General features: G+C 32.1%; 1 protein-coding gene across 1 annotated transcript; it reads left to right on the top strand.

The window, feature by feature from the left end:
• Positions 1 to 5,472: 5,472 nt before the first annotated feature.
• On the top strand, positions 5,473 to 12,384 carry LOC139086244 (retinaldehyde-binding protein 1-like). The gene is made up of 4 exons (XM_070634640.1): positions 5,473 to 5,571; positions 10,566 to 11,018; positions 11,443 to 11,756; positions 11,878 to 12,384. Exons 2-4 carry the CDS (start codon positions 10,586 to 10,588, stop codon positions 12,148 to 12,150), a joined length of 1,020 nt encoding a protein of 339 aa, XP_070490741.1. The 5' UTR covers positions 5,473 to 5,571; positions 10,566 to 10,585; the 3' UTR covers positions 12,151 to 12,384.
• The last annotated feature ends 1,308 nt before the right edge of the window (positions 12,385 to 13,692 follow it).

The raw sequence follows: 13,692 nt of genomic DNA, 5'->3' as shown, positions 1-13,692 counted from the left end.
AATTATACAATGGACGGTCTTCAAAACTTGCTATTTTTAGGGGTTCAATATATTTTAAAACAGATTAGTCTTTTAATCGATCCAAAATGTGACACCATACCGGTGAGACTCTAACTTAATGCCGGGTTCGGTTAAAACCCGACAGGATGTCCAAAGTCGAATGCTTGATTGATTAATCGATTTGTATCCATGTCTCATACACGAAGAATTTAAAATTCAATCAAATAATTGCATAGTTCGAAGCAGATTCGAATTTTGGACGGAAAAGTCAATTTGAATCAACTTGACTCCTTCTAAATTTGAAGAATTTGAAGCTACTTTGAGGTCTGGATAATATTTTTCCACATAGTTCCTATATTATTCCTTCACTATTATTCCATAAACCACAAATTTTAAAAATAATATTTTAATCTATTCCAAATATTAGCAACTTAGTTAATATAACTGAATTGTGAACTCCATCGATCACAAATTCAACATGCTGCTGTAGGATTACTTTCGGAGTATTGGTTATTCTATTTCGGAGAGAAAAATCAATATATGTAGACAAAATAAGATCTGTTCTTGAAATTTAACAAAATAATCAAAATGAATCTGCTTGTTTCGCTTTAAACAATAATTAACCTAAATTTTTAGTGAAGCATTTTCTCAAAAGAAAAAAATATGAAAAATCTGCTCATTTCCAAGCTCTGAGAATTGGAAAGTAAAGCAAAAGCTGAATTAAAGGTGTGAATATTTAAAATTTCCATGGAAAAGTTTTTGACAAAAAACACGAAGAAAAGTTTCTTGACTCAGAACAGCTAGAGACAAAATAAGTATAAAGCATGATATCATGAGATACTCACAGTTGATTAATTGTTTATGTTACGTAGTATTGGAGTAAAATTTTATGCCAGATGGAAAATTATTTTTTTTTGTTGTTTTCCTCGCAATTTTCAATCTGACTGTCACGGCGACGATTCTTCGAAACCTTTATTCCGTTTACGCGATGATGACACAGAAACAAAGTAAATCTTTTTTTTTTTTTGAAAAAAATAAAGACGATGAACAATCTGCCTAGCGTACTTTTCCTGATAAATTTTCACTCAATTTACACATTCTTAGAATTTCGTCATTTTTTCACTTTTTTCTTCTTTATCGTTTAAGACACATTAAGAATCATTTTCACAACTGCTAATTACTTTTAATTATGCAATTTAATTTTTTTTAATCTCTTCTTACTTGATATTTTAGTCACACAATTTCACATCTTTCAGTTTAAAAAATAAAGTGTGAGATCAAATTTTTCTTTTAAAATTTTTCACTTTTTTTCTTTATATTTTTTCATGTTTCCTCATACTTTTAATTTTACTGTTGTTGTTGATTTTTGCTTGTTGACTGATCAGCGTACTGAATCATTATGAGAGACAGGAGAGAAGGGAAAATTGTATTTAAAATGAAATACAGAACCCGAATTCGCTTCTATTAATGATGATGACTGTTTGATGATTATTCTCACTAAATTGCCTTTTAATTAAATTTTTTTTTATAAATAAGCGATGCGATCGGTCACAAGTCAATGAATAGTCGTCTAGTATTGAAAACGTATCCTTCTGCTTTATTATTACATTCTGATTTCGGGCAGTGTCAGTGAGTTTTTCGATATATAATTCAATGTATAATGTGATTTTGATTTAAAAGCATGTGAAAAATCGCGCGCGCTGTTCTATTTAGCTTCTTCTAACTCTGGCCTGTTTTTTAATATTTTATTAATATTTAAGATCGTGAAAATCACTTTTTATATTTATGTGGATTATTTTCTTTCCCTTCTGCTTTTCGGCAAAAGCAGCAGCACTGCCGTCTTATTCGTATGAATCTCAAATCGAGTGAGACGCAAAATGAGCGAAATGATGTGATAATTTCGGCTCCAATTTTCATCAAATTACTCTCATAAAATATATTTTCTTTTTTTTACAGATTGCCTCAGTTTCAGACTCATTGAGACTTTATTGTTTCACTATAAAACGCATGTTTATTTCCTATTGTACCGAAATCATGTTCATGTATACACAAGTTTTTTTTTTTGTTTTTTTCGTGAGAAATGACAAACAACACACACAATATGTCACAAAATGTATCTTATTTATAAGAACAAAATATAAAAAAAACTAGGCGATCACCAGAAAGTCTAGTGCTGCGACTCAGAGACAACTACTAACTAACATGAAAACTGACACAGTCGTGAGGAGGAGAAATGAGAGTCGGAAAAGTCGGAGAAAGAAATTAAAGAAAAATAAATTTTCTGTAAAGTAGGTATATACACATGAAGAAAAGAAGGAAAAAAAAGAAAAACAATTTAAAAATTTCGTCGACAGCGCACTGTAAAATTCACTTTTTCGCAATACTTCTTTTTTCACTTTGACCATGTGAAAAAAAAATTTTTTTTTCTTCGTTCTGTTCACTAAAAAAAAATTATTTAAATCAAACAAAAACTTCAACTGAGGTTTCTATTGACGTCACACGGGCAACTTAGAAAATTGTTTATAAATCGCACAGGCACCACACCATGAATTAATTTTTTCTCACTTTATTTTTTTCTTCTTCTTAATGCCGCGATTTTTTTTTATTTCACTTTGCTTTAACGTGCATTAGAAACGTGCGATGAAAAGAATATTGTGTGTTAGCAATGACATCATAAAAAGAGTAATGATTAAGGACTTTCAACTCTTTGTATGCGGCTTTCATTGCTATGACTAAATTGACAAATTTTTATTTTTTTAATTTTTTTTTTTTCAATGTGAATGTGGATGAACTGAAGTAAATTTGTCTCCTTTAGCTATCTTTAGCATTTTACGAGAATGAGAGAATAGTCAATTCTTTTCTTATTACTTATTAGGGTCGTTCGTGAGTGACTTCTTGGGGAAAATGGGATTTTTATGCCCGATCTCCCTAATCTTCCCTAACTCGAGCGACACAATAAGATTAACTGCATTTTTCGCAGCAAATATGGATCAAAATCAATCAGACGTTACAGTTTCGTTAAAGCATCTTCGCGTTTTTACAGTGACTTAGCGTTGTCTTAGCGAACTCGTTGTGCTCTACGGATAAGTCATGAATTGTATAATTCGGTATAATTCTTTATCTTCCTTAGCTGAGGAGCATGTGGAACATTACCGCACATAGGGAAGATCTAAAGCCGGCTCTATCATTCGAAAACTGCTTCAGTTCAAGATTTTAAAGAATCTAGCTTTCCCATATAACTTCTGTCTGGATTTTAAGAAATCACCCCTATCTCGGAGAGTATACAGCAGTGTTGTACGAATTTGTTTGTGTCACACCACATCTTGTTGGTCAATCACGATCGAACTAGCACACGGCATGTTATTCATGACTTTTCCGAAAAATTTTGACGTCAAAACCGCGAACACAGTTGTACACTGGTAAATACCCAAAACTCCAGGCCCAAATCGACTCGATTATGCCCTAAGGCCGGATTAGACATCATTTATGGATGTTCACTTTAAAAAATTGTCATATTCAGCAAATTTTCCTATTCTTACTTTGTGAGCTATAGTTTCATGTCTCTACACTAATTCGATGAGCAATTTTCACATGTTTAATTCCCGCTCTATTTTTACATACATTCATTAAATGAAGATTATACATATAATTTTTCCTTGTCTCTGCTTGATACTCTTCTTCTAGTTATTTATTTATACATTCAATCTCGTTGACGATATTTATATGAAATAAATTCCTATATTTACTGATCATACGGCCAATTGAGCTTTTTATAAAAGTTTTATTATAGCAAATTATTTAAATTTTTAAAAATCTGTTATTATTATAATTAAAGGATACATTTTATAGCAAATAACGAGTTATGAATGAATGCAAGATTTATGAATGGAGTTTTTTATGAACATCATTAATTTTATTTTCATGAATGTGGTGATGGTTTTATAGACTTTCTATAAAAATCGTAAAATTAATGAAAATAATTAAGCTAAGAATATACAAAAGAAGCAATAAAATCATACTGTTTTAACTTTTCTTTCTCTGACTCAACTCATTCTGTTGAATTCTTTTATTTCAATTATATCTGCAATCTAGCAGAGCTCGAAGTTAAGTAAAGTCGACTTGAGTCAATTTGGAGTTTTTTAGGCTGCTCGGTTTTTTTCAAAGATGACGGCACTTGACTCAAATCGATTCTAAAATAGTGGGTCGACTCGAGTCAACTTGAGTCGAGTGCTGCCATATTTAAACAAGTTGACTTTAAACGACTTAATCTAACTCAAATCGAGTCGAATTCGAGTTCTGCAATTTTGAAGTCAATGACTAAGGTAAGACAGTAAAGCCTAAACTGCAGCATACTAGAATTCGATAAACCGTCACAGATAGACTTGAGAAGCCATAAACGAAGAGAAATGGTCCTCTTTTTACCCGGAAAGCACAGCGGGTTGGCTTGGGACACCGTTACGTTGTCATATTAACGACAAGACGGGAAGCTGCCCTTGATAGTTTATCGTATAGTGCTGCTCGTATTTTTTGCCAAATGAGTTTATCGTATTGTGTTGCTCGGGTTTGCTTCCAAATGACTCCCAAATGATCTTTGTTTCGCTTGAAAATGTGGCGTTAATTTGCAAAATCTTGATTAAGAAGCTTATTTAGAATCAACAATTATCAGAAGAGATCACGTAGAGGATCAACGAACTCCTATAAGAATACTGTCGATAGAGACAATATTGCACTTAGTATCGGTAATTGCCAGACGGAAGCCAGCAATAGAGCCAGCTTTATGCACTATCTGAGGGAGACTATGGATCACAATCGATCAGTTCTGTCAGTTAAGTAAGTAGCTATAAATCAAAAACTATTTAAAGCCAACAACCGCAAACAAATCAGTTTTTACTAAATTCATTCAAATGTTTTATAGTACGCAGAAAGCGATCATGTTTGTTGTTTCTATCAGTCTTGTTAACATTATAACACGATGCTCTCGTCTGAATTTTCACTCTATCTAATTAATCTTGAATAGTAATAAAATTAAAATGTTTATCATTAAATTAAATTCTCTTCAAATAGCAAAAATAGCAAATCTCTAAGAAAATGATTGATTCTGTGAGCAAATTGATTTGTTTGTCCAAAAAATTTACATATATTACTTCCTCGTGCATGGAAAAGTCATTCAACTCAATTTAGTAGCGAGTTCAAAGTCAAACTAAGCAAACTAATAACCAAGCATGTGAAGCATATGTGAGAAAAGTAGGTAAGTCTGTAATATTATTTACCTAATTAATAAAATTGAATGCAAAAGCTCCAAGAAGTAATTCATGACGTAAAATTGTGTATACTGAAAAGTTATACATCACAGCATATGTATAATGTCGATTGCTTCATTCTCCCACTCTCTCAGAAAGCTTTCCTGAAGAAATAGCAACATTTTATCGACGTACGTACAGTGTGAATATTTTTTCAATTCATACCTTATTCGTTCGTTGTTGAGTGCAGACAAGAAAGTCAAAAAGTAAAGAAGTGGTTACGATAAGTCTCATCGCGAATTATTTATTCACTAGGTTATTGCATTAAGAGGTGATTATCAATTATTTTTATGCATCATAAAAATATTTATTAAATTTATTGTGACTGGAAATTCCATAAGATTCGCAAATTAGTCATATGCGTTGACTTCAGTGCATTTAATGCAAGATTGCTGTGAATTTCTTAATTATATTTAATCAGTATAGAACAGTAGTGGGCAATTTGTGCGTCGCGGTACGCTTGTAAGCTGTTAAAATATTTTGGAAATGCCATGAGCCTCATATTGTGTGTGACTTACTACCTCGAACAGACTAGGAGCATATTCATGGGTATGCTTATAAAATTGAGCATTTTTAATTATATGAATTGCGTATACTTATTTAGGTGAGTTTGCTCATTTTCTGCTAGAGTACCAAAGTATGGTATGGTACAAAAAAGGTTGTCTACGACTGATTTAGAGCACATTAAAAGTGAATTACTGTGTCAAAGTTCTCAAATTTGATGTACAAATTTCCAAACCATCCAAAAACTCAAGCAAACCTTCATTTACCGAAACGAGAAGGCTAAAATGTGATAAATTGTGATTATAATAACAATAACGATTTGTGTACTTAACGATTTAATAAAAAAATATGCCTACATGATAATAGGATGTATCGGTTGAAGATTTGACTATTTGAATATCAAAAAATGTGTAAAATGTGACGTAGATTACAAATTCACAGACTCTAGTATCAGTACTCATTTGTCAGAAATGACTAAAAACGCAAAATCGAGCTTCCTGATAGTAATTTGTCATGAATTTATTAATGACATTCCATTCATAATAATCATTGTTTAAATCTCGTTTTAAGGGTTTTGTGGTATTGAATCAGACAGGCGTTTTTGGTTTGGAAATTGGGATTTTTTTGGAGAAAACTCCTCTAAATCTTTAACTAAAATCTCAGCATTGAAGCTGAAAACAAAGTTTAATTTCAAGAGTTGCTGATTATTTTCTTGATTTAGCTATTAAAATATTTACCCCGAATCTTTTTGGTTCAAGTATAAAATAAATTCGCATTTGGTAGTTTTGCGTCAAGGTTTGACAATGATAGACACTAAAGTAAATTTGCATGAGCTTAAAATTTGAATATGATAGCAAAAAAGTGATTATGGATGTGATTAGGGGGATTAAAAAATCAGTATTCTCAAAATTTTAATCTTAGTACCGTAAAAAGTTTGTACAAAACTTCAGATCAACAGACAAAAAAAAGCAGTTCTGTTGATTTGAACGAATTCTAAGTTACAGCTTTTGATTCTTGGTCGAACTCTCCCTCTTAATTAAAAAATTTTAATTCCAAAATCTCATTAAGCGCAATTCACTTACTTTGATTGCCTTACAGATCAATTGTAATCCATGACCTTCCATAAATGATTCCTGAAACTGACTCTATTGCTGTCTAACACTTGCAAATTAACAATACAAAGTGCAATACTATCTATACTTTATAGCAAGTATTTTCAGAAATTTGCCATTTTTGTTTAGACTGGCACTTTTGTTGACAAATCAAAGCGGAATTAGCCAATATTAACTTACTAGAAAATTCCATCATTGCATGTCTTAGACACGTTGATCAACTCAAGCGCAAACGGCTTAAAATGTATCTTAATTCATTCGTTCAGCAGTAATGCGGATTATAAGTATAGAACTTTGATACCTGATGTACTGTCAATAAAGTTACAATAATAATTAAGCTTTTAAGAAGTTACAACCGAAAAACAATATTAACTATTAATCTTCAATTGAGAAGCTGTAACTATTGTTCAAATAAGATTATCGACTTAATTAATGTGTTACAGCTTCCATGTTTGTTTGATATTTACGCCGTGAATGAAAACTTCCACATTCCATAATTAATTTTTACGTCTTATTAAGTGGTCGATCACCTATCGATGTCTATGTCATGCATCCAAAAGCAACCTTAGACCTTGTCTACTATAATCCTCATAATAACCATGACTACGATCCTATCCAGAGCTATCCAGAATAATTGTCGAATCATCAGCCACATTTCTGTGATCATTCATAAAATTCTATGAATTACTCAATGAACAACACAAAGTTCCGTTGTCGAACTTTGAAGTAACGATTCTATACAAGAATGTTCTGACAGCACCGTGAAGAATGATTTCGACTCGTTTTTATGACAAAAAATGTATTTCCCCAGATTATGTCGCTCGGGACTTTTACATTAGTTAACAATTTCCAAACACAAACATCAACAACTTTTCAGCCATTGGTACGATAGAGAAATGTGGGACAATTGGTATGATGCAAATAAAATATAATACATAATATAGAATAAAGTTCAAGCTTATAAGCAGCTTGAATGCAACAAGCTTGTTGCATTATGTCAGTCAGTAGTACAACACTTTCGTTGCTTATTTGAAGAAATGTAAACAGTAATGCAAGTATAAAATAAACGTGCAACTGCAAAACTTCGTGCACATTTCTTGCAATTTCTTGTTTTTCTTCTTACTTTATACATACATACAGTACAAGAAATGCAGTAAATAGAAATGAATTGCATAGATTTTTTTATGAGGCTTATTACATAAAATTTCATTTTATTTTCAATTTTGAAAGAGAAAATATAAACAGTCAGTCAGTGGTAAAAGATATTTTATAGTTTTTTTTATGTACATTCAAGAGTGATATATGTATGCAGTCATTGTGTAGATGTATATGCATCATGCACTTTTTGATGATTACTTCTTTTTTGTTACATGCGATGCAGTTAAGCGTTTGGTTTGCGAAAGTTTTACATGAGAAGAAATTTCGTCACATACAGTCGTGTATAAATGCCAATTATTTCATTCTGTGAATCGCACAAAGATTATTGCAATATGGGTAGCATAATAACTTAGTCTTAATTGATGAGTTTGACTTTTTGCATTCGACTAACTATGATATTACACGCATGCAGTGACCGTCAACTAATCTGATCATACCATACGATCTGTCAGACTAGCGCCATTTCAAATATTGACCGTTATTATTTGAATGAAAAAACGGGGATAAAAACTATGTTTTTAAAAAATAAATGACCGTTGAAATTTTTTAAAATTTAAAAATACGTTACAAACAAAAAATCAATATTTATTTTAATTATAATGCATCTAACTATTTTCTTTCAAATGAGCAATGATATTAATGATCATTTGAGTCTCAATTTCATGGAATTTCATGAAAAGAATTGATAAATTTTAAAAAATATTTTTCGTTGTTAACATTTATATCAACGGTAAAATATTTTTTGAATTTTCGCATACAATTTCGAATCCTTCGAAATCAATAATCCTTTCGAAATGAAATGGCGCTAGTCTGCGATTTGTGATCAAATATGTGCACTAATCTACTAAAGAAATGATTACAGCTCAAATAATTGGGATTAATGGATTCACTTATATTATAATATGTTGTGCAAAACAGCTGACTCTTGTTTATTTCCTACAAGTCATTCTCCAATTAAAAAGTGTTGAAATTGAATTATGATACTCAATAACTTAAGACTTGATTGTATAATCACAGAAAAATAACATTTACTCAATACTTGTTCCGGACGGGGATCGAACCCGCGTAATGCAATTTCCAATCATATGCTCTTACCACTAAGCTACCGGGAATATTTGAGGCACCTGACAGAATGCCAGTTTAAACTATTATTCTATTCTGATGGTTTCTAGACAGTGTGTAGATCTTTACCGTTGATGAACCTTCCAAGTAAAGTCTTTGTCAATTAAATTTCCCGATGAAAAAATTCAAAAACCATTCTTAGCATATTATGCAGGAACCACTCATTCACAAATTAAGCATATTTTGTAAAAAGACACCTGTAATTTAAGCTGGAACCGCGCTTCTCTTCTTACATTGTTAATAAATCAAGTTTAAGATAATCAATGTCTGTAAATGACTGGAAATGACTATGATTATACAATTTGCATGCACAACATTAAGACAATCACTCTTTTTCATTCGATTTTGGCTGAATAACTTTTTGAGGTCTTTATTACAACTTTTACTACCGAAATTTTCATGGTGCAAGGCGCAGATAAACCGCAGATTTTTAGTTAATATTGAAAGACATGGCGGTTTACATGCTTAAGCGGTTTATGCTATTCAACTTGTATTTTGTTGTCATTTGCAGTTTTAATCTGTGTTAAATACAAAATATCCATAGTCAGCAAAGTTACATTCAGTTTTATTATTTTGTGTTTATTGTTGTTTTGGGAATATTGAGTTTAAAAAGAAGTCTATTTTATGCTGATTAATTCTAAACTTTGTTGTCTTTTAGCCCTTTCATTTATAAAATTTGAAAGTCTCAACTTTTTCTTTTAAAATTGCATAGACTTAAATATTGTTGACAATTGCAGTCGAAATATTGAAAGAGAAAAAAACTGGAAATATATCCATTCTTACTTTCACAACAGTACAAAATAGAGTGATACCAGTCGATCGCGAGACTTCAAACAGTACAGACCAAGTCAAACGTTAACGAGAAGATTATTTGACGGTAATTTTAGTGATCAGCTTAGTATATTTAAGCTCATAAGAATTTTAGATTAGTCTAAAAATAAATCACTTAGTTCTTAAACACAAATTGAGGATATAACTAATTGTAATACAACAACTACACAAAGTAAACAAGTAAGTGGCTAATCCAATATGTAGCGCCACACCAAGTGTGCAAGCAAACCTTATTGAATTACAGCAAACAACGGCATGGCGCATTTATATTGACACATCATAAGTTACAATATTGTCAATTCCGGACTTTTAATTGCTTATTAGATTCAACATTCTTGATATTATTGATTGATTGTTAATGCACTCAATGTAATGATTGAGAAATCGGTCTCTGATGGGAATCGAACCCATGTCATATAAGTGTGCCAAATATCCGTTCTATTGTCTAACCACAACTGAGTAAAACCACAATCAACATCCATCGATCTTATTTAAATATTTGAATCAATTTTGAACTAAATTTTACAATTCCTTCCAGATTCCTAACAATCGTCAACAATGGCAACAACGAAAGTCCTTTTGAATTTTCCATGGACAAAAAATAAGGATCATGACTTAAAGTCTGCAAAAACGAAAGATGGAATTAGTGAGTTAGCACAAAAAATCGCAAAATCTGAACTGCGCGAAGACAAGGAGATTAGAGAACAGAGCTTGATGCAATTGCGTGAATGGCTGTCTAAAAATTATGATGTTGAGGATGTTCGGATGGACGACGGATTTTTGTTACGTTTTCTTCGCAATAAGAAATTTTCAATTCCAATGGCTCAACAGCAACTCCTTAAATACTTAAATATGAGAAAAGTCATGACACATTTGTCCTACAATTTGGACTTTCTTGATCCATGCCTGAGAAATTTGTTTGACAATGGATATATTGTTGTTTCACCGATCCGTGATAAGTTTGGACGGAGAACAATCTTGTATTCTGCAAGTGAGTATCTTACGTACTTAAATGTGATTAATTATCTTTTGAGAAGGTGAAAAGTCTGAGATGGTTGATGACGTCTTGTATGGATAAATTTGACATTTTGTGATCCCGAATAGCACAATGTGATTGTTGGGGCATCGCTTGGTCGTTGAATTAAATAAAAAACACCAAGTTGCCCTGGCTGTATGACTTCAGGGTTGTTGCCGTGATTGGCTGACTTCGACCACAATCAATAGGTGCGATTCGCAGCATTGTGCTACTCGGGAATGTTTTGCAATTTAACACTTAGATTAAGTCATTTGTCATAGAAATATTCTTTTGGAGATATTCGACCGTACAATATGTTAAATACATCTGATCACATTAAAATCATTCATTTGCCAATTTTAATAGCCATAATCAATAACTCTCTATATCCTTCTTACAGACGGACTGAACGGAATTGACTTTAAATATGAAGATCAAGTCAGAGCTCACTTCATAGTTCTCGAAGCATTGATTGATTCACATGAGGAACAAATTCTTGGTGTCGTACACATAGGAGATTTTTCTGGTGCAACAAAGGAGCATATTACAATTTGGAGAAATCCAGCTGACCTCATGAGATTATTAAAATGGGGAGAACAATCACTTCCATTGAGACATAAAGAGATTCATTTGCATAATGTATCGTCAATTTTGAAATTTGTTGTTGATGCTGGAAAGAGTGTTCTTTCGACTAAGATTAGGAATCGCTTTAATGTAAGAGTTTAATGCCGCAAAGCTCGAAGTCAACTTAGATTTTGTATGGAATCGAGTTGACTTCGTGCTCTTCTTTATACTTTATGAACAGCACATTAATTGAAGCTCAATTTTATTCCAGGTTCATTTAACAACAGACGATATGAAGCAGAGCATCGCATCAGTTGATGTACTTCCAAAGGAAATGGGAGGCAAAATTCCATTAGCAGAAATGATTCAAAGTTTTAAAATGGAATTGGCAACCAGTAGAAGTACATTATTGGCACTTGATAAGATGAAAATTCTCAATGATTCTGGCATTATTGGAAGAAGAAATGTCGATAAGAATAACAATGCAGTGTCTGATAAATCTGATCAAGTTATTGGAAGCTTCCGAAGGCTGGAAATTGACTGATGACTTAATTCCGCAAATTCTTAGAAATACTCTATTATGTGATAACTTTTGTTTTGCATATTCGCATTAAAAATTCAAAACTTTACCAAGATCCAAAAAAATTGTGCAAATTTATCGGAAATGATTTTTAGTTTCATAGCTTTCGTGTTCATTTTATGCTTATTTTGAGATGGAAACTTTTTATGTAGAAATTTTGTTTTGTTAAGAATAAAAATTGTATTGCCTTCAAAATTATTATAATTTGCTATTTAGTCAATGTTCTTAGGTTTCAAAAATATTGATATATGCTGCAGTATCAAGAGCGTAACCAGGGTGGGAGGTATGCATTGGGGTACGGGCCCCTCGCTGAATTGGAAAACCGGTAACCGTTTACTAGGGCCATCCGTAGTAAAATTCTCTGGTTACGGCCCTGTGCAGTGTATTCCGAGCGGCACGATACGGTGAATCGTCTTTTTCGTCGTAAAATAAGTCGAAATCAGCCGAAATGGTATCGCCAAGACAACTTCGCGTTTTACCGTACATACATCGAGGGAACGTTGCTCTAGCGAAAGCGTTGTTTTGTGCCTAGTGGATGCAGTGTAATTGTAATTAAGAACTTTATATGGATTGTAAACTATAGCTTTCTTATCAAGTCTAGACAGCAGTTTCTACTTGACGTTAACCTTAAAGCCTATTCCTCAATACTTTGGTACACTAACTGAGCTTTGTGACAAGATCAGCAATTCAATCAACATCGCAATTCCTTAATTCCATCCACAAATTCCACAAGTAGCTCAATGAACCTTTACTCCAAAAGAGCGACACAACCAATCAAGGGTAGTCATAAAATTTATAGTAAAAATATTTTTGAAATTCAATAAAATACAAAAACATAAAGCGATAATAACTTCTTATGACTTGAATGAGAAAGAAATATTGACTCCAATGCAAAATTTAGTTTTTATTAGCAAGCTGTTGACTTATGCTCAGATGAATCCAGTCATGTTGGATGGAAGTTAACGTTTTGGTTTGAAGTTCAAAATAGAACTTGTACAACAATATTTGATTTAATACAGAACATTAAACTGTCTTAGGTCTGGACTTCTTAATACGGCAAACCACATTTTTCAATGGGTCGAAATCAGGTTTAACGGTGCCATCAGGATAACTGCGCGTCTTACCGCATAGGCCGACTATGCAATTATGTGCCGAAATTGCCCTTTAAATTTTAGAAATGAATCCAAGCAATTATTATTAAAATTTCAGTTGAATTCAATACTCAGTAAGTAATGCATAGTAGTATAACATTGTTGATTAAACATGAATCAAGTTCTGTCGTCATTTACGAATGATTCCATTAGTAATTAATTTTATGATCAACTAATTTGCAGTGTTATACATTTAAGTAATACAAAATAAATCCACAATACGAATGCAATATGAGAAATAAGAAAATCAAGTGCTAATATCAATTCTTAAGATCAGTTCTTGTTCAGAATCGTAAAAAGGAGCTCGTAACTAGTGAAAAAATATGTTGTGTAAAAAATATTATTTTGAGGAATT

The sequence above is a fragment of the Chironomus tepperi genome, unplaced genomic scaffold (genome assembly GCF_022539635.2).
Source record: "Chironomus tepperi strain 1889 unplaced genomic scaffold, CSIRO-AGI_Ctep_v1 contig_9, whole genome shotgun sequence".
Classification (NCBI taxonomy): Eukaryota; Metazoa; Arthropoda; class Insecta; order Diptera; family Chironomidae; genus Chironomus; species Chironomus tepperi.
This window is presented reverse-complemented; position numbering and strand designations above follow the sequence as displayed.